Source organism: Nymphaea colorata, chromosome 5 (assembly GCF_008831285.2).
Source record: "Nymphaea colorata isolate Beijing-Zhang1983 chromosome 5, ASM883128v2, whole genome shotgun sequence".
NCBI lineage: Eukaryota > Viridiplantae > Streptophyta > Magnoliopsida > Nymphaeales > Nymphaeaceae > Nymphaea > Nymphaea colorata.
The window spans coordinates 26,318,625-26,336,960 of record NC_045142.1 but is presented as its reverse complement, the minus strand read 5'-3'; the positions used below and the strand labels follow the sequence as shown (position 1 = coordinate 26,336,960).

General features: G+C 42.6%; 1 protein-coding gene across 3 annotated transcripts; it reads left to right on the top strand.

Annotated features, from left to right (window-relative positions):
* The first annotated feature begins 8,630 nt into the window (after nucleotides 1-8,630).
* Nucleotides 8,631-17,950, top strand: LOC116254228 (ATP-dependent RNA helicase DEAH13). 3 transcript variants are annotated; one of them, XM_031629455.2, is made up of 14 exons: nucleotides 8,631-8,854; nucleotides 11,814-11,880; nucleotides 12,158-12,233; nucleotides 12,362-12,427; nucleotides 12,536-12,585; nucleotides 12,764-12,824; nucleotides 12,904-13,407; nucleotides 13,624-13,821; nucleotides 13,955-14,185; nucleotides 14,346-14,459; nucleotides 14,616-15,833; nucleotides 15,921-17,573; nucleotides 17,680-17,709; nucleotides 17,884-17,950. In XM_031629455.2, exons 2-12 carry the CDS (start codon nucleotides 11,828-11,830, stop codon nucleotides 17,424-17,426), a joined length of 4,077 nt encoding a protein of 1,358 aa, XP_031485315.1. In that variant the 5' UTR covers nucleotides 8,631-8,854; nucleotides 11,814-11,827; the 3' UTR covers nucleotides 17,427-17,573; nucleotides 17,680-17,709; nucleotides 17,884-17,950. The 3 variants fall into 3 exon arrangements, with proteins under 3 accessions (XP_031485315.1, XP_031485316.1, XP_031485317.1); XM_031629456.2 differs by lacking the exons at nucleotides 8,631-8,854; nucleotides 11,814-11,880; nucleotides 12,158-12,233 and having other exon boundaries at nucleotides 12,399-12,427; nucleotides 12,536-12,553; XM_031629457.1 differs by lacking the exons at nucleotides 8,631-8,854; nucleotides 11,814-11,880; nucleotides 12,158-12,233; nucleotides 12,362-12,427; nucleotides 12,536-12,585 and adding an exon at nucleotides 12,588-12,606.
* The last annotated feature ends 386 nt before the right edge of the window (nucleotides 17,951-18,336 follow it).

Genomic DNA, 18,336 nt, shown 5'->3' with positions numbered 1-18,336 from the left:
AACTTCTCACCTCCTTGAAACGCACAAGGGCAGCTTGACAGAGCAGCGGATTGATACAGTCGTTTCAGATTTCTTTCAGTGTTCGAGTAGCATAGCAGTTTAGGCGTTGGTGTGCTCTTTCCTTCAGCAAATTGTTTGATAGTGTAGAAGACGAAGTAAGGTGCCGTCTAGTAGAGCAGGAATGGATATTTTCTTCAGCACATACGATAACAGAATCTGTGTGCAAAGAGATTGGATGGTTCGCGGAGCCACTTGGGACCAAAACCCAACGTGGATTTTTGTAGACGTTGGTAGTTCGCCCTCTTGTGATAAGGTAATCACACACCCTAGTGTGATGTACCGGCATTTTGAGATCGACATTGAACGGGAAACCGGTTAAATGTGGATCAACAACCGGATGGGACAACTTAGTGTAGAGGGTAAAAATATCAAACCCTACTCGAAGAGGAGGATCCATCCCGGTGAGGTTATACAAGTGGGAACCATGAGTTCAAGACTGGTGCTAGAGGCAATACCAAGGTCAGACTTTAAAACACCTCTAGAATCAGATATGGAGTCAGACATGGAATCTAGTGATGACAGTGAAGGAGAGACCTCGTCAGAAACTAATGAGTCGGAATCAGCTCGTGATGAGGAAACAGAATTGTCAAAGAGAGGTTATACCAACCTCCCTACCATTAACCCTTCTAAAGAAGCGAAGGTCGTCACTGATAAACAAGGGATACTCCAAACCCCTAGTCCTTCTTTTCCAGCAAATCATTCGATTATGGCCACAAGCCGTGGGAATACGAAGGACAACACTGGCATACTGGGATCAGCCCACAAACACTTCCTCCATCAGATCAAGCAAGAATCAAACAGAATTAAGGGTCACGCATGGACCTCTCTTTCCTAAAACGAAGAAAGGATTACTCGCTACTCCTCAAGTAACTGAACAGCTAGCCTTATGCAAATCTAGCGAGGAGGTTATACCAAAGAAGATTGAGCCATTTCCCTTACCACGTCGTACTGGCGTCGCCAAAGTTTATAGAAAGTTCTATTCCATGAAACCCTTGGCTAAACCGATACCGAGTGCTACCCAGCGGGAGGCAGAGGACATTAACCATGAAAGTCCGAAGTTCGAATCCTCTGCGAATATGGTTAGGGAATTGATTGGCGAGCCCCGGCGTACACCAAAGGAGAAGGACGGTTACAAAGGGCTGTTGCCTCTTCTAAAGACCGTCCCTTTGGTAAAAGATGCAAGGGGCAATCATGATAGTCTACTCCCACTCCCTAAGCAAACTGTAGAAACACGGAAAGTGCCTGAAGTTTCGAAGGGAACCGAGCACCCTTATCAGAACTCAGGAGAGCACATGGTGAAGGAACCTAAGGATAGTTCCTCCAACGCAGCACCAGAACCCACCCTCGATGATAAGACTCAACTTAAGGAGGGTGGTGCGGACATAACTATATGTAAGACGCACAGAAGTTGGGCAACCAAAGTACTTCAAAAGAAAGTGGCCCAAGAGCTCGTGGGTCCAAATCCTCACGAACCGGTTGCCCCAAACGTGAAAACCCTTATGGATAGTAAAGCTAAGGCGAGAACAGCAAATCGGACAACACTCCAGCCACAAGGCGGCCAAGCTTGTGGGTGTACTCAAATAGAACCCAACTCAGTTGCCGCTTCTCGTAAACAATGGAAGGGCTCTAACAAACCCGGGCTTGGACATAAAAACAAGCCGCTCATTACACGGGACTTGTAAGAAAGAGAGACCTTGGCTCCCATGGACGAGATCCTTCTGGAATTGGAGAGTAAAAGTTTTAGCAGCTTGAAGGATCATCCAGTAGAAATGATGGTCTACCCCTTAAATCAAAAAAGGGAACGCCCACAGAATGAGGTAGATCAAATAAACCCCAGCGCCCAGAAGAAGATATATACATTTCAGAGGTACTCAGTGGCCACCCCCTCTCAAGAGGAACGACTTGCTAAGGAGGGTGGCCACCACCAAGCAACCGCTCTGGGACATCAAAATTCCAAACTCTATCCAGAGCGTTGGAGTGCCTATCAGTTCCCGGACTCTCCAAATTGTAGTCGTGAGCTAAGGGACCCTCGTGACTCCCTACTAACTCACGCGAATAACCCAAGAGGAGCAAACGCAGCAGAAGCGCAGTGGGCCATGAAAAGCGACCGAGAATCGACTCACCTAAGCATGGTACTGCGTATACCTTTCAAAGTCAGAGAGCTGCAAGGGCAGCCAAGACTTTCCATTGGGCAGCTCCCACGAGATTATGGCCCCGGGCAGATACAGCAGAACCCTCCATCAGTAAGGAGTAGAACCACCAGTGACTATACCCAAGTCTACTCCAGAGGGCCAAGAAAATGCTTCCTACACCAGCAGAATTCGTTGGGAGCACTACCCCGAGATTATAGACCGTCAGAACAACACATAGGGGTAGCACTAGAAAAACAGACCCATTCAGGGGAATGTATAGCAAGAGCTTGGGGACAAGCTCATTTTAAGGAGGGTGGATCTGTTACGAGCCAAAATTCCGGTAAGGTCATCTAGACCAAACCCAGGGCGAAGGTAGGTATGAAAGGGCTCGTATGGGCAGGAAGCACATGCACCAAGGCGTTCAAACCAACCGAAGAGGTTAAAGAGCAGCTTGAAGTTCTTGCAGTGGGTGGAGCGGGCGGAGCAACAACTGTCAAGCGCAAGAGGTTTTCAGATTAAGCCTCACGGTGGTAATGATCTAGTTCTAGGATCCAATCTCGTTAAATCGTCTAAACCTTTGTTGACTCCTAGGACCAAGATGGAACGTGGTGAGCCTAGGCGGAACCTAGGCAAATCGAGTTGAGCCTACTCGAGCTCAACCTTGCGCTCAAGTTGCTACGGATCTTCATGGATCCACGGGTCTAGATTAGCGTTGGACGGGTAGCGTCCAATTCATATCAGATTTGATTTATTTTAGTTTGATTCGTTTCAGTAGAAGAACCGGTTCGGAATGTGAACCGAGTTACTAGGTTAGTATTTAAGTGTTCGATACTTTGTAAAATGTATGCTTTTTGAGAATAATGAATTGAAAGGATTGGTGTGGGCGGAAGGCCCTTCTCTCTCTCGAGTTCTCACCTGGTTCACCCCTCTCCCGCGGTGGCCTCACTTCTTTCCTCGGCGTCCTTCTCACCCATGGCGCAGCTCTTCTCTCCCACTCGTCCTCATGGAATCTCCAAGCCCTAGCGTCAATCCCCTTGGCGTCTTCTTCATTCCAACCCCACGGTGAAGACTGCATCATCTTCAACCAGATCTAGAACCGAAGGTTTTCTCCTCTCCTCGTCCTTGATTTCTTATCTTCTTCCTTTCTCTCGACCTACGACAAAAGGCTTAAGGAACCACGAAGGCTCCGGCGTTCGCGTCTCCTTGGACCACGAAGTTCCCCACGGCAAGATAGCTAGATTCGGTGCCTACCTTCGGACCACGCGAGGGCAGAGAGGCTGATCTACATCCGGGAAGATTGAGGTCGTTCGTGCAAGCGTGCTGCCTCAATATCGACTCAAATCAGGTTGGTACTCGAGATCCTAAGTCAATTACGGATTGTTGTTGGGAGCGATCTAGAGGAGTATTCTCCAGCAACCTAGGTCTGATTCACGGTGCTAAACCCGTGAGGAGACTCTAGTTTTTCGATGGAAAACTGCACTTAGATCATCTTTTACAAGGTCTGGAATTGGCGTTCTATCTCTTGGATCGAACCCATCAAGTCCTTGAGAAACCGGCGGTGAAAAGGCCTCCAAAAAAGAGGCTAACGTGCTTCGGTTTCAAGAGGCATTCCACCTGCACAAACAGAAAGGAGAAAGACTCGAAAATGGTGGAATGAGGCGTTAACACAACAGAAAATACATATCAGAGTGTTCGCCTAAAGAAATGCTTTGATTCGGCCGATTTGGTGTTAATTCAAGTCGTCTAGGAAAAAGTCTTCCTTGGCCCGAAATATCCATTCCCGGTGATCGCTGCAACACCTCAGGTCATCTCCATTGTTGCCGGCGTCTAAGGACAGATCTGCCCTCGAATTAGTCCGAGTTTCAAGGTAGCCGTGAGGGGCATTCTGGTCAAACACTTGGAGGATCGCCCTAGGGATTAACCCTAGCAGCCGGTGCTTCAACGTGCGCTCCTTGGCCGCCGCTCCCAACTTGGTAAGTCATCTTGCTCTTTCCTTGTGTAATCCCGTTCGTCCATCATACCACGTGTCAGCCATCCACTTCACCTGATCTTGGTCGAGTCAACCAGCTGTACCCGTTAGCTGATTTGATTCCAGCCGAGATCCCTTCCACTTTGTCATATCCCACGCATTTAGGAAATCAATTATAGTAGCCACCCATTCCGTTTTGGCGTCTTCTTCTCCTAGCCCTAAACCCTAGTCGCATGAACCCTCGGCCCTTGATGCATCCACGTGTCCTAATCTCGTAGACCTTCCTTGCCACCTCACCACCCAGCTCGCCTCCCTCACAAGTGGCCTGGCCTCACGCGCCTTCCTCATCCGTTTCACGCGTCCTATCCTCTCCACAACTTTTGGCAAGTTCCCTTAACGCGTCCTTGCCCTTTCCTATTTGATCTCCCTCTCGTCCTTGTGTGGCCTTACCTAAACCGTAACCTCCCTAATTCCCTGGTCCACGTCCACGTGTCCTCCTCATGAGAAGAGCAGCAGATCTCGCCAGCCTCCTTGGATTCTTCTATTAATATCGAGAAGATCCTAGATTGATTCTTCCCCTACTCGTTAGGAAAGAATCAACTGAACCTTGCCTTATCGCTAGATCCTCTCTAGCGCCTCTTCCTTGTGGCTTCTCCTCTTGCCACGTCCTGCCTTCCTTGGCGCCCTCTATCTTAGTTAGGAAAGTCCTCCACCTGGCCCAGCCGAGTAGGTAAACCCTTATCCCTGACCTGCCACTTTCCCAAGAAGACCCCCTCCCCTTGCCTTAGACGCATGACTTGCGCCGTTCCCAGTTAGCCAACCCGTCTCACTCGTGCCTCCTTTCCTCTAACTTTGGAAAGTAGCCCCAACGGTCCTAGCAACTTATTCCCCAGTTGCCAAGTGTCCAAACCCAGCGTGCTCGGCTAGACCCAAGCCGACCCTACCTTCTTCACTTACCCTCTCCTAAGTCAACTTAGTCGCACCCTTGCCTAAGCCTTGACCAAGTCCATCTCAGCCGAGACCTGGTCCAGTCGTCCTCAACCTGATCCACTTGTAGTTAGGTCAACCGAGCTCTAAACCGAGCTCTTGTTACTTTCCGTAGCTAGGTCTACCAGGGTTCTAGACCGAACCCTAACTTAATTAGCTAGGCTCGTGTGGCGTCACTCACCTAGGCAAGACCAGCCTAGTCACACACCGACCCAAGTAGTCAACCTCGCACGCCACCACCCCAACCTCTTAGGCAACTCCCCCTAGGTTTCTCTCTTCATCACTCGACTGTCTTAGCCTCCCTTAGATATTTTAGGCAACCCTAGTCGACGGCCCTTCCTAACTCGAGTTAGGAAATTACTTGTTGTTCCCCTCTCTTTTCTCTTAGTCAACCTTAGAGCCTCGAGCTTATCTCGTGGGTCCCTCTTGACCTAAGCACCCGGGCTCGATAACCTCAGCCCACTTAGTTTGACCAACCCGCTTAGCTTAACCCGTATCGCACCTTGGTCAATCTTGACCACGACCTTCGAGCGTAGCTCAGCCCAGTCAGCCAGCTCCGACCCACCTACTAGTTAGGCTCCCTCTTCCGCACCTAAAGCTCGTTGACTTCGACCAACCCCAGCCTTATACCCTATTGACCAGACCGGCCACCTATCTAGAGCCCTACCGCACCGAGCCCTCCCAAGCCCTAGTTAGGTTTAGGTCCGTCGGTCTAGCTAGTATTCCTGCTAGCTCCTCCGATCCTCCAGCCATCCTCGGCCGCACTCCCTTCCGGCGCCCTAGCGACAGGCGATCACTTCACCTCTCGGCGCAAGGCAGTAGGCGGCTGCCCGATTCCTCACGAGACCCCTCGGCAGCAGGAGGCTGCGAAGACCTGGTCCCCTTAGGCGACGCGCCTAAGCTCCACTTCGTCTCGGCCCTTCCCTACGGGTCCCGATAGTAGGCGTCTGCTCCTCCCATCACAGCAACGCGGCGTTGCCCTCCTCCGGAATTCAGAGACGTAGCTGTGATACCCGGGACTTGGCTTTCGTCCCGTGGTCCTATCTCGCGGATTCGCCAAGCTTGCTTGGCAGGTTTGACTCTTCCTCCCCTTGTAGTCCGCGGGTGGTAGTATAGGGACTTGTTAGTTTGAATTCTGTTATTGTTTTTGCCCCGCTGCGGCCATAGTCCTCCTAGTGGTACCTCTAAGGCGCAAGCGCCAAAGACACGACCACAGTGGGCTCGACCTTCCTATTTGGGATCCGGGCGTGGTTTGTTCGTTAGTGAATGGTTTGCGTGGTTTGATGAGTGAGATGCGAGTGCTTTGATGTATCGCAAACGCTTGTAAAGCCTCACACCCATTGTAGTTGCTTGTAGTAGGATTGGCTTAGTTAAGTTTTTGGGGAACACCTCACCTGTACATCTCGTCCTATTGGGTTTGCGCCGGGGTCCTGTCCGGCCGGGTAGTTCATTGTATTGATTTAGGTAGGTTTTAGTTCAGGCGAACGTCGAGAGATCTTGGCTTTAGGACTCGACACTCGGGTTAGGCGACCGCGGGTTTCAGATCCTAACATAAGCACACAAATTATGGTGTTCTTCTTCTACTAACAACCAGTATTTAGTTTATGTGTCTGACACTTATTAAATTATACTTGCAGGCTTAAGCTTGTGCCCTTATCAAGTTGAAGCTCAACTTATTACATTTACATAATGATGTAGATTGCAAACTCAATCTTATAGTTAACATGCAAGTTATAATAAACAAATTTGACAAGAGAATGTTATATGTTAACCTTCAGACTTAAGAGGTGAAAGTGTAGGGCTGGCTGTGCCAGCACGAGTTCCCTTCTACCGGGGTTGTGCTCCTGGCCTTAACCGGTCGGGTCGTGCCTCTGGTGTTGTTCCTTTCAAGAAATTAAAATTTTCAAGGCAACTTTTAAGACACATGTATGTAGCACCCTACCGTTTTATGGAAAGAGAAGCATGTTTCTGAACTTTAACAGAGTGTTTGATTGGACAAGATATTCATAACTAAATATTAAAATTTGTGATTGAGAAATACCTTTTCATACATTTAACTGCAAATTCGAAAACTTGAAAGCTGTATTAAAAAAAGAAACTTGATAATGAAAAACAGAAAAAGTCCATATTTTTATTAGGATGAAGGGAAGAGAGAGAGGAACATTAGGGTACCGTTTCTCCATTGGAGTCACAGCTTTGAAATGCCAATTCCAGAATTTTGATTGTGGAATTTGTGTAGCGTTTGGATGACATTTTGAAAAAATGGTTTTGTAAAAACCAATTTTTTTAATGTATTTTGAAAATTTGGGTTGTGTCTTTGGGTACCATGACAAAAACCAGGTTTTTACTTCTTAAAACCTGGTTATTGATTGGATAAATTAAAAAAAAAGTTTTGAAAGGTGTCTTTCAAAAATTGATTTCAATTGAATGTTAGTTAGTTTATAATTAGTTAAATAAACTTCACAACTACTTCACTTTTTCAAATATCCAAAGTCGTGATGTTTACATAAGAAAATGTGGTTCTCTTCTTCTTTAGTTCGACGCATTGTAATTTTAATTATAGAACCAATTTTTAAAAGCAGAATTCCACCTTAATTTCCTTGTGTGTTTCACGGTATATGATTTTAAATTTAAAAATTGAAAATGACTTGGTTGATGAAACCAATATTAAAAATTCTATAATTTTTATAAACAAATCATCTATTTTTTAAATTTTTTAATAGGTAACAAATCAGTCTAAACACAAAACGTTAATAGATCTCAATAACATTAAAATGCTATCTAAATGATATGGATCTTATTTCTGTCAAAAGAAAAAGTGTTCAATGTAATTCATTCTATAAACATCATTAATCATATATTTCCAAATTTACGTGCGCTACATATCCCACAAACCGAATTAATTACAAATTGGACTAGATTTAAAATCAGAGCCAAATAAATATAAAAGCTCTTCTAGAAGCTTGAGTATGGGCATGAATCACATATTAAACCATCACAATCCACAATCTAAATTAATTTCCGCAAGCAAGGAATTAAGCAAATAAACATAAATAATAAAAGTAAAGGAAACTTGTTTTGGATCCGCGCTGGATGCCCAGCGCGCCCGAGTGAAGCTGAACCCAACGAGAAAAACCCCATTGGGAAGGCTTTCAATTGGATAGCACAGGCACTCTCCTAATACAACTAGTCTAAACCGGAGTCAGGGTAGTAACAAAAAAACGCCGTTTTTTTCCAAAAAAAACGCGTATTATACGTCAAAAACCCCTCCGACGGATAAAACGGAAAAAAGTAACAAAAAAACGCGTATTATACGTCAAAAACCCCTCCGACGAATAAAACGGAAAAAAGACGCGTTTTTTAAGGCGCGTGGTAAGATGGCACAGCGGTAATAACTATAAAAAGTTGGCTTTTTTGAAACTTGATCTTTCCTTTTAATGGCAAAAATGTATTTTGAGAAAGGAAAGAGGGGTTAGGTTAAAAATGGTCGATTTCTTCTCCTTCGTCTTCTTCTCCTTCTTCTCCTTCTCCTTCTCTTTGGACTGAGACTCTGAAGAGCGTTCGACTGAAGGGAGAATGCCGGACGGACGAGCAGGGGTTGACGGGAGTTGCCGGAGGCTGACGGGAATCTCCACCTTCTCCTTCGTCTCCTTCTCGTTCTCATTCGACTGAAGAGGGGAATCGCCACTCGCCAGACGGACGAGCGGTGAGAGGGCTCTGTTTTATAAACTTTAAAGTTTTAAACTTTCCTTTTATTATGTTATTGCACGTTTTGTTGTACGTTTCTTATAGAATAGGGATTTTGCTGTGTTTTTTGCTGTATACATCAGAAATCTTGATGTAGGTTTTCCATTTTCCTTTTCATGATATGGAAAACAACTAACAAGCATTGGCATTGCACCTCTTCTAACTTCTAAGAGGATGAACAATAGAACAGTCTTCTGTGTTGTGCATAACGTGAGAGACAGATGCCCATGCTGAGAACGGCCAAGGAGTCATTTTTGAATGTTTTTGTTTTTTAATTTCTCATTTATTTTATTTTTACATAATTGTCCGGATTTTTTATTTATTTTTTAAAAATTTGCCGTCTTTTTCCCGTTTCATTCCGGATATATATAACTTTGCCGTATTATACCCGTTTTTTTGCTTGCCGTATCATAGGCGTACACGTTTTTTGTGACAATAGACTCTGGTACTATGTAGATTTGTTTCTTTGCAATCCTTTACTTGCAATGAACTTTTTCACTGTTGTAATAAGGCAAATGTTAGTTGGAATAACAATCTTTCAATGTACTGGTCTGCCTCCATTCACTAAGAAACAAGACATGTCGTATTATTGAAAAGTCATTTTTTCCCGTCTTTTTGTAATTTGTAGCTGCCTAGTGGTGGTGTGTCATTGATCTGGGGTTTCATTGGCTTAAAGTGCACACATCACCTCTTGCCTCTGTTTTTAGTATGCTGCAAAAGCTCTGTCCTTGATATTGGGGCACCCACGTGAAATTTATGTAGCCGGTTTCAATGGAGACACACATACAGTCTAGGGCTGCACACGAGCCGGGTTGAGCTCGAGCTTGCCCAGCTCAAGCTCGACTGGGCTCAAAGAGCTCGGGCTCGAGCTCGAGCTCGACTCGAACTCAGTCGATCTCCCTGACGCAAGCTCGAGTTCGACTCGATTATATAGAGTCGAGCTCGAGCTCGACTCGCTTAACTCGTTTACCAGTGAACACCTTTCAGTAACAGCGAAAAACGAACAACTTTACATGTTCCTCTGTACGCATCACTGATGCATAAAAAAGGGAAAGCTGCACATTTTACTTTCTTTTTCATCGAGAGAAAGTTCCGCTGTACGCATAGATGCATAAAAAAGGGAAAGCTGCACATTTTACTTTCTTTTTTCATCGAGAGAAAGTTCCTCTGTACGCAACACAGATTCATAAAAAAGGGTTACGCAACACAGATGCCTAAAAAAGGGAAAGCTGCACATTTTACTTTCTTTTTCATTGAGAGAAAGAAGAAAACAAAATTGAAAGAAACACTCTGTTAGCTTTTAATTAAAATTTTTATAAGCGGACGAAACAAATTCACAATACATTCTTTGAGAGGATTTCTCGTTATAGTTTCATCTCACCATCAACAAATGCAAAAGAACATCTCCCGACTACACCCACATGAACAAGTGAACAGAAAGAGTTGAACAAAACAAAAGCCAACAAGGCACAAATGAAGCTCCATAGAGACACAAAATCAACAACAGAAACTAAGAGAAGATTGCCCACATGGGCAGTGTTAGAATGTATGTATCCCTTCTATACATACATATATGTATATACATTACATATATTAGTCAGGCCCAAAGAGACAAATACTTTAAGTAAATCAGCCTTGAAGCTTCCACCAACAAGTCAAACTCACAAGCCCTCAAACAAGAGGTGAAGAAGAACTTGAATTAATCACAAAAAGAGATACATAAAGTAGGCTAAAAAGCCATAACCTTACACTAGAGAATTTACACTATTTATAAGGAAGAAGACAAAAGAGAGGAGAGAGCTAGCCGTTGGAGACTAGTTCCAACGGCTAGAATTCTAGCCGTTGGGACTAGTCTCCCCTTGGGTCCCTTTGGATAAAATCAGAAAGAGGCAGGGGTAAAACAGGAAAAATACAGAAAATAAAAAGACAAAAAGAAGGTAAAAAGTTACATAAATATCCTAAGTACCCAAACCTATATATATATATATATATATATATATATATGACACATATTAGATGACTAATATATGTAATGTATATACATATATGTATGTATAGAAGAGATACATACATTCTAACAGGCAGGTGGAAAGAAGGAAAAAGAAGGTGATCAGAGTGGAAAGGGAGCGTACCCTCATTTCCTTATTACCCAACACAACATCAAAGAGCCTCCGTATCACATTGCCCATCGCCTCAAAGATTGCCTTGCGCTCCCCAATCTCTTGACACAGGTTTCCCAAACGGGAGCTTGTAGAGAGGAGCGAGGGAAAGCGGGGAGCAAATGGCGGAGAGAATATCAGTCTGGTAGAAATGAGAGAGACAGAGGGAGAAGTTGACGAAAAGTTAAAATGAAAACAGAATACATGAAAAAGTTTTAACCTAAATCGTGAACCGGTTTTGGTGGCTCGGGGAACCGGTTCGTATAATTAAGTGAAACGATTTTCAATAATCTAGCCGAGCCGAGCATAAACGAGTTGAGTTCTTACAACTCGAACTCAACTCATTTAATGTTTCGAGTATAAGTTTAAACTCGAGCTCGGCTCGTTTATAAACAAGTCGAGCTCGAGGCGAGTTTTTCCGAGCGAGTTCGAGTCGAGCCCGAGTTGGCTCGGCTCGTTGTGCAGCCCTAACACACACGCACATGCATATATATATATATATATATATATATATATATATATATATATTGACAGTATTCATTCTGACATGTTTGCGATAGTTGAAATAGATCATCAATTTGAGAGACATAAACTTGTAGCTTGGTATAAAACTACTTATATAATATTTCAACCATTCTTTTATGAGTCTTTCATCAGCTGGTTAACTTGTGAATTTGTCTCCTTTTACATTGCGCTGGGTTTCTTTCTAGACAGATATGCTTTATGAAGTTCCTCATGACTATGGATATGTTTCTACAGGTGGACTGTAGGCGATGGATGGATCAGTGGACTTAGTAGAAATAGCTGCCGAATTTATTGATAGATGGTAAACTTCAGTTTTTATTATCTATTTTTTGTGTTTGCTTCTATTGGGTCTATTGATTTAAATGACACTAGGACTGAATGGTTGTCATAGCCGTTTACAAGTTTCTTTCAAGGATCTTAAGCCATTGGCAGTTATGGACTGCTACAGAGGAATGTGACTAGGCAGTATGATCAATGTTGGTTTCTGTGTGTTCATCGTCTGGTTAAAAAGAAAGGTCTTCCACTGTTTGGAAATCTGTTGCTTCTATTTGTGTAATTGTTGTGCTTGTGCTTGACAGTTCTGAAAAATTTGATGATTGCAATGCACTCATCTTGCCCAGAAAGAAAAAATCCAAGTCTGAAGGCACAAACAAGGTATTCGACAAGTTATTTTCTTTTGATAATGAAATATTTGACAAGTTTGCTTGCATGTTATAATATAAATATATGGATTGTGGGTTTATAGCTTCTAATGTTTGATTGCCTGGCTTGTATTTGCCTAGGACAAGCAAAATAAAGAGGAGTTGAAGTTGAGTAAATCACAGAAGAGGAAGTTAAAGCAATTGCAGGCATGAAAGATAATTTTTTTTAAACTGAGAAAATCCTTTTCTATGTTTTATTTTTCTTAATTTTCCTATCATTAGCAGTTAGCTCATTACAAAAGTTTTTTATGGCAGGATTTGAAGGAGAAGAAGGTGCGATTAGCAGAAAGTTTTCACATCTTACAGTATGTTGTTTAAAGTTTATGGTATCAGCTCTCTTGTTCCTTTCACTAACCATGCATATCTTGATTTCTTCAGCCTTGAGAACTGGGTCCTGAGTTGTTTTTGTTGTGATAAAATTGAGACCTTAGAGGATGGGCAATCTATTAATTTTGTCATGTGTCATGTGTGGTATTTTTGCAGAAAGCATAAAATCCAGGATGATGCATATGGCTTTTTGTATTCTTCAGGAAATATTGGGCAGGTATTTATGCAAGGCTATCTTCTTTGTTGTCGCCGTGTTTCCACGTACTGCGGTATGATTGAATAATATCTCTTAACAGGCAGAAACTATGAAGGAGAAGCTCAGAAGAGGGATGCAACTTTCTAGGGCTGGGTTAGAAGTACCAGAGAATGTTCCTCTTCTCAAGGAGAGAGAACATTTGCATGTCTCGTATCCACAGTCGGATTTAAACATGAACATTGATGTTGTTATGGAAAGACATCCAGAACAAGTTGTACAAAAGACTTGTTCTTCGCTACCATCAAATATAGAGAATGCTGGCTTAAAAGATTCATCTTTGGCAGAAGAACAACAAATGCTGAACCACGTGAATAAAGAAACTGGGTTCTCAAGTTCTTCTTCCTCAAATCTAGATTATGCTAGTAAAGCTTTGCCTTTGCCAGAACAACAACAGATGCTAATCCCTATGAATAAAGAAACTGGGTTCTCAAGTTCTTCTTCCTTGCCTCAGAGTTTGTCTGGTGAAGAGCTTGATGCCTGCAAGAGTAAAGAAAATAAAGGTTGTTCAGGTGGCTTCAACAGGCAGGAAGATATTGAGCCGCAGGTATAATTTTGATTCCGAGCAAGACCTTGCCCTCATATTTTATTTGTAGCCACTTAGACAACTCTTGTAACTTTTCTCTTTTGCACTACCTTCTGAGGCTACTGTTTGTTGGAAGTTCCTGGAAAAGTTCTTGACATTAATGGGTGTTTTGCCCTTTTAATTTCTCTTCTAATTTCTTTTTTGTTGATTTTTCTTTCTGCTGAGCTGTGATAACAGAAGAGTACAGCCGTTGGACCTTTTCATGGTCAAAAGTCATTCAACGTGCGTGTTGTGAGACCTGCAGATGTAGAAGAGAAAAGGATTGATCTTCCAATAGTCATGATGGAGCAGGAAATAATGGAAGCTATCAATGCTTACTCTACTGTGATTATTTGTGGCGAGACTGGATGTGGCAAAACTACACAAGTGCCTCAAGTATACTTCATATGATCTTCTGCAGCTTTATCATTGTCAAATTCGAACTTCTTATTTTTGTTGAAATAATTTTTTTCTGTAATTTTCACAGTTTAATAATGTTAATCTTGCATTTTGTTTATATGCTATACAGTTCCTATATGAGGCTGGTTTTGGTTCTAAGGAATGCCTTGCAAGGGGAGGGCTCATTGGCATCACTCAGCCACGCCGGGTTGCAGTTCTTGCCACAGCTAAGCGTGTTGCATATGAATTGGGCCTCAAGTTGGGGAAGGAAGTTGGTTTTCAAGTTAGACATGACAAGCGAATGGGTGAATGTAGCTCCATCAAGTTTATGACTGATGGGATTTTGCTTCGCGAAATTCAGGTGTGCAATGATTTTGTAGACGGTCTTATAATGTCAAGGAAATTATTTTTCTAGTTGATTTTCCAACAAATGTTGTTTAACCAGGCCAAGTAGCTTTTAATTTGTTTTTGGTGGTCATAAATGGGTGTAAATGTGATGAAGATTTTGTGTTATCTTGTAGAGTGATTTTCTTTTAAAGAGGTATTCCATCATCGTTCTTGATGAAGCTCATGAAAGGAGCTTGAACACAGATATACTGATTGGAATCTTATCCAGGATAATAAAATTGCGTCAGGTCTGTTGCAATCTGGTCTTGTTCTCTTTCTTGGTTATTGCCATCATCATCATCTTCTTCTTTCTCTCTCTCTCTCTCTTTCTCTCTCTCTCTCTATATATATATATATATATAATCTCCTATTTCTTTATACTTGTATCTCCTTTTTATCTTCAGGAACTATATGATGATCAGCAGCAGAAGATTCTTTCTGGAGTCCACGTTAAACCTGAGAACATGATATTTCCTTTGAAACTTGTTCTCATGAGTGCTACTCTGAAGGTGGAAGATTTTGCTTCAAACAAGAAGCTGTTCGAGGTCCCGCCACCAGTTATAGAAGTCCCTACAAGGCAATTTCCTGTAACAATTCACTTTTCAAGGAAGACAGAGTTGGTAGACTATGTAGGCCAAGCTTATAAAAAGGTCTTGCAGATGCACAGGAAATTGCCGCCTGGTGGCATTCTTGTATTTCTAACAGGGCAGAGGGAGGTGGAGTACTTTTGTAAGAAGCTAAGAAAAGCTTCCTTGTTGTTAAGAAAAAAAGGCTGTGAGCATAGAAAGGCCAATGTAGATGCTAGTTCCTTGGCAGTAGATCATACCGTGCATGATGATGAAGCCAAGGATATATCTGAAGCATTCGAGATTTCTGAAAGGAAAACAAATCAACAGATGTGCGGGTTGAACATTTATCAGGAAGAGGAGCTTGATGACGCAGGGTCTCTGTCTGATTCCTCTGAACTGGAAAGTGAGAACATGGATGAGAGTGAGGATGATGATGATAGTTCTTTGGAGGATGTTGCTAACCAAGTGAAGACAAATACTTTACAGGATGTTATTGAAGATCCTGAGAGCGTAGCATCACTCAGAGCAGCTTTTCAGGCATTGACTGGTAATGCAGAAGCTGTCGATTCCAAGGAAGATACTTATTTGTCTTGCTCTCCAGCTGAAGAGGGTCGTGCTATCCATCATGGAATAAAGTCTGCAGTTGTGGGTCCTATGTGTGTCCTACCCCTTTATGCCATGTTACCTGCAGCTGCACAGCTCCGTGTATTTGGAGACGTACCTGAGGGTGAGCGGCTTGTGGTGGTTGCTACTAATGTTGCCGAGACCTCATTAACCATTCCTGGAATAAAATATGTAGTTGATTCCGGAAGAGAAAAAGTGAAAAACTATAACCATGCGAATGGCATGGCAAATTATGAAATTCAATGGATAAGCAAAGCATCAGCTGCTCAGCGTGCAGGACGAGCTGGAAGAACTGGACCTGGCTACTGCTATCGTCTTTATTCTTCTGCCATTTTCAGTAACATATTTCCTGAGTTTTCAGATCCTGAAATACTAAAAACACCTGTTGAAGGTGTATTACTAGTCATGAAGTTCATGGGTATTGACAAGGTAATTGACTTCAACTCTTTGTTGTTTTAATTTTCTATAGTTGGATGTTATAATTGACTTTGAAATTTAACCTTTTATTCCTCCCAGGTGGCTAATTTCCCATTTCCCACCCCGCCTGACAGTGCTTCACTGTTAGAAGCTGAGCGCTGCTTGAAGGTTCTTGAAGCTATTGATAATTGTGGTAAGCTCACACCCCTTGGAAAGGCCATGGCTCAATATCCTATAAGTCCTCGCCATTCTCGTATGCTGTTGACTGTGAATAGTCAGTTAAGGAAGGGCGGCTTTAGAAGAGCAAATTTAGTTTTGAGTTATGCTGTTGCTGCCGCTGCAGCTTTGAGCTCGCTCAATCCTTTCATTTTCCAATTTCATCCAAACAGTGAGAGTAAAAAGGATGTAGATCAAGATAGCAATAGTGGGACCTTGGAGAATAGTTCTCTTAGGGCCTCTGCAAAGACAGAGGTAGATGGCAGTGAAGTTCCAGATAAACAGGCCAAACTGAAGCATAAAAAACATAAGGCTCTTGTGAAGGAAGTGCGTGAGAAATTCAGTAACCCCTGCAGTGATGCTTTGACGGTGGCTAAGGTGCTGCTGCATTTCGAACTTGCTGATAACCAATCAGATTTCTGCACAAATTATCTTTTGCACTTCAAAACAATGGATGAGATGTCTAAATTGCGAAAGCAACTTCTTAGGCTGATCTTTTATCCGGTCCTGAACAGTTCTCAGCAGGAATTTTCATGGATGCACGGGAACATTGATGATGTGGAATGTGCCTGGAGATCTTTCATTGGTGAGTCTCTTTCATTGAGTGAAGAAGAGCTATTGGGGCAAGCTATATGTTCAGGTTGGGCAGATAGAGTGGCTCGACGCATTAGAAAAGTTACTGGTGTATCTGATGAAAGGAAAAAGGTAATTTCTGCGAGATATCAAGCTTGCATGCTGAGTGAAACCGTGTACCTTCACCGCACATCATCTGTTGCTAGGTTGGCTCCTGAATTTGTCATATATAATGAACTTGTTAACACTTCTCGACCATATATGCATGGGATCACAAGCATAAAATCTGAGTGGCTTGTTAAGCATGCAAAGCCCTTGTGCAGTTTCTCAGAGCCACTTTCAGACCCTAAGCCTTATTATGAACCTGTGAGCGACCAAGTGATGTGCTGGGTGAACACAACTTTTGGTCCGCACCTTTGGCAGCTTCCACTACATAGTTGTCCATGCGAAAATCAAAAGCTTTGTATTTCTGTGTTTGCTTGTGCTTTGCTTGAAGGAAAAGTGCTCCCGTGCTTAAAATCAACACAAAAGTGCTTGTCTGCTGCTCCATCCAGCATTTTGATTCCAGAAGCTGCAGGGCAGAAAAGGGTAGGGAATCTTCTCGATAAGCTAAAAAATGGTACAAGGTTCATCGATACGCGTGCTATGCTTAGAGAAAGCTGGAAAAAAGATCCCAATTTGCTGTATTATGAGATAGCCGATTGGTTCCAGGAGAAGTACCACAATCTGTTTGAACAAGTTTGGGTACAGATGCATCATGAAGTTATGCTAGAAGCCAATCAGCTCTTCCCAAAAAGAAAAAAGAGAGTGAAGTAAAAATTTATTGTTTTGCTGGCTAGCTAAGGATCGATATGTGCAGAATGATTGACCTTTTCTGCTCTTGACCTTTTGATGCCATTTGACAAGAACTATCTGAAGGGTATTCAGCCTAACAGACAAAGGACTTCCTGACCTTTGCATGAGGTATAACATTAAATTATCTAAATTGTTTGTTTCTTTGCACAAAAATCCCTCAATTCATAATTGCATAATGTGCTTCTAACCGTCTATTGGCCTGGTTCATTTGCAGCCTTTGATGCTTGTTATTGCTTTGAACCCCGTAAGCTTTCTTCTCCATTCTCTTTATTTTTTTACCATTTCTTTTTTGCGAGCTGGGGTTGGTGCTCAGTAGGAGCATGTCGTTGTGTTTGTGAACACTCTTATTAGGGATTTGTGTCTTTTGGTTCTTCTATAGCATTGTGATGCGACAAAGTTAAATGATTTCTTGTTTTAGAAAATTGGCTGTGACAAAGCTGCATCTGTTGCAAAGAAGGCTGACAAGGAAGGCACCACTCTCAAGGCTAGTATCCTCCACCAGAGAAATTATTTTTCACTTTGAAATTTCAAATTCCCTTTCACTCGAAAACATGTGTCTTTTTCTTCTATTTCGTTAGTTCCTCTTTTTCTGTGATGCAAAAAAATTGGAATGAGGACGAAGTGCCCATTTTTCTTGTTATAAGTTTTGTTTCTTTCTAGTGTGGGATTCTGAACTTCAAATTGGGAGACAAGACAGCAGAAAGATAAACTTCAAAAGTTTATCTCTCATGTTTCCTTTTTTCTTGTAGAGTGATTAAAATGGTTTCTGCAAAAATTTTTAAGGCAATGTTGAAGCAATTTGCTGAATTTCATATCATATCATATTCTTGTGTATAACTTTTATAAAAGGGCCTGTAACATACATTGATTT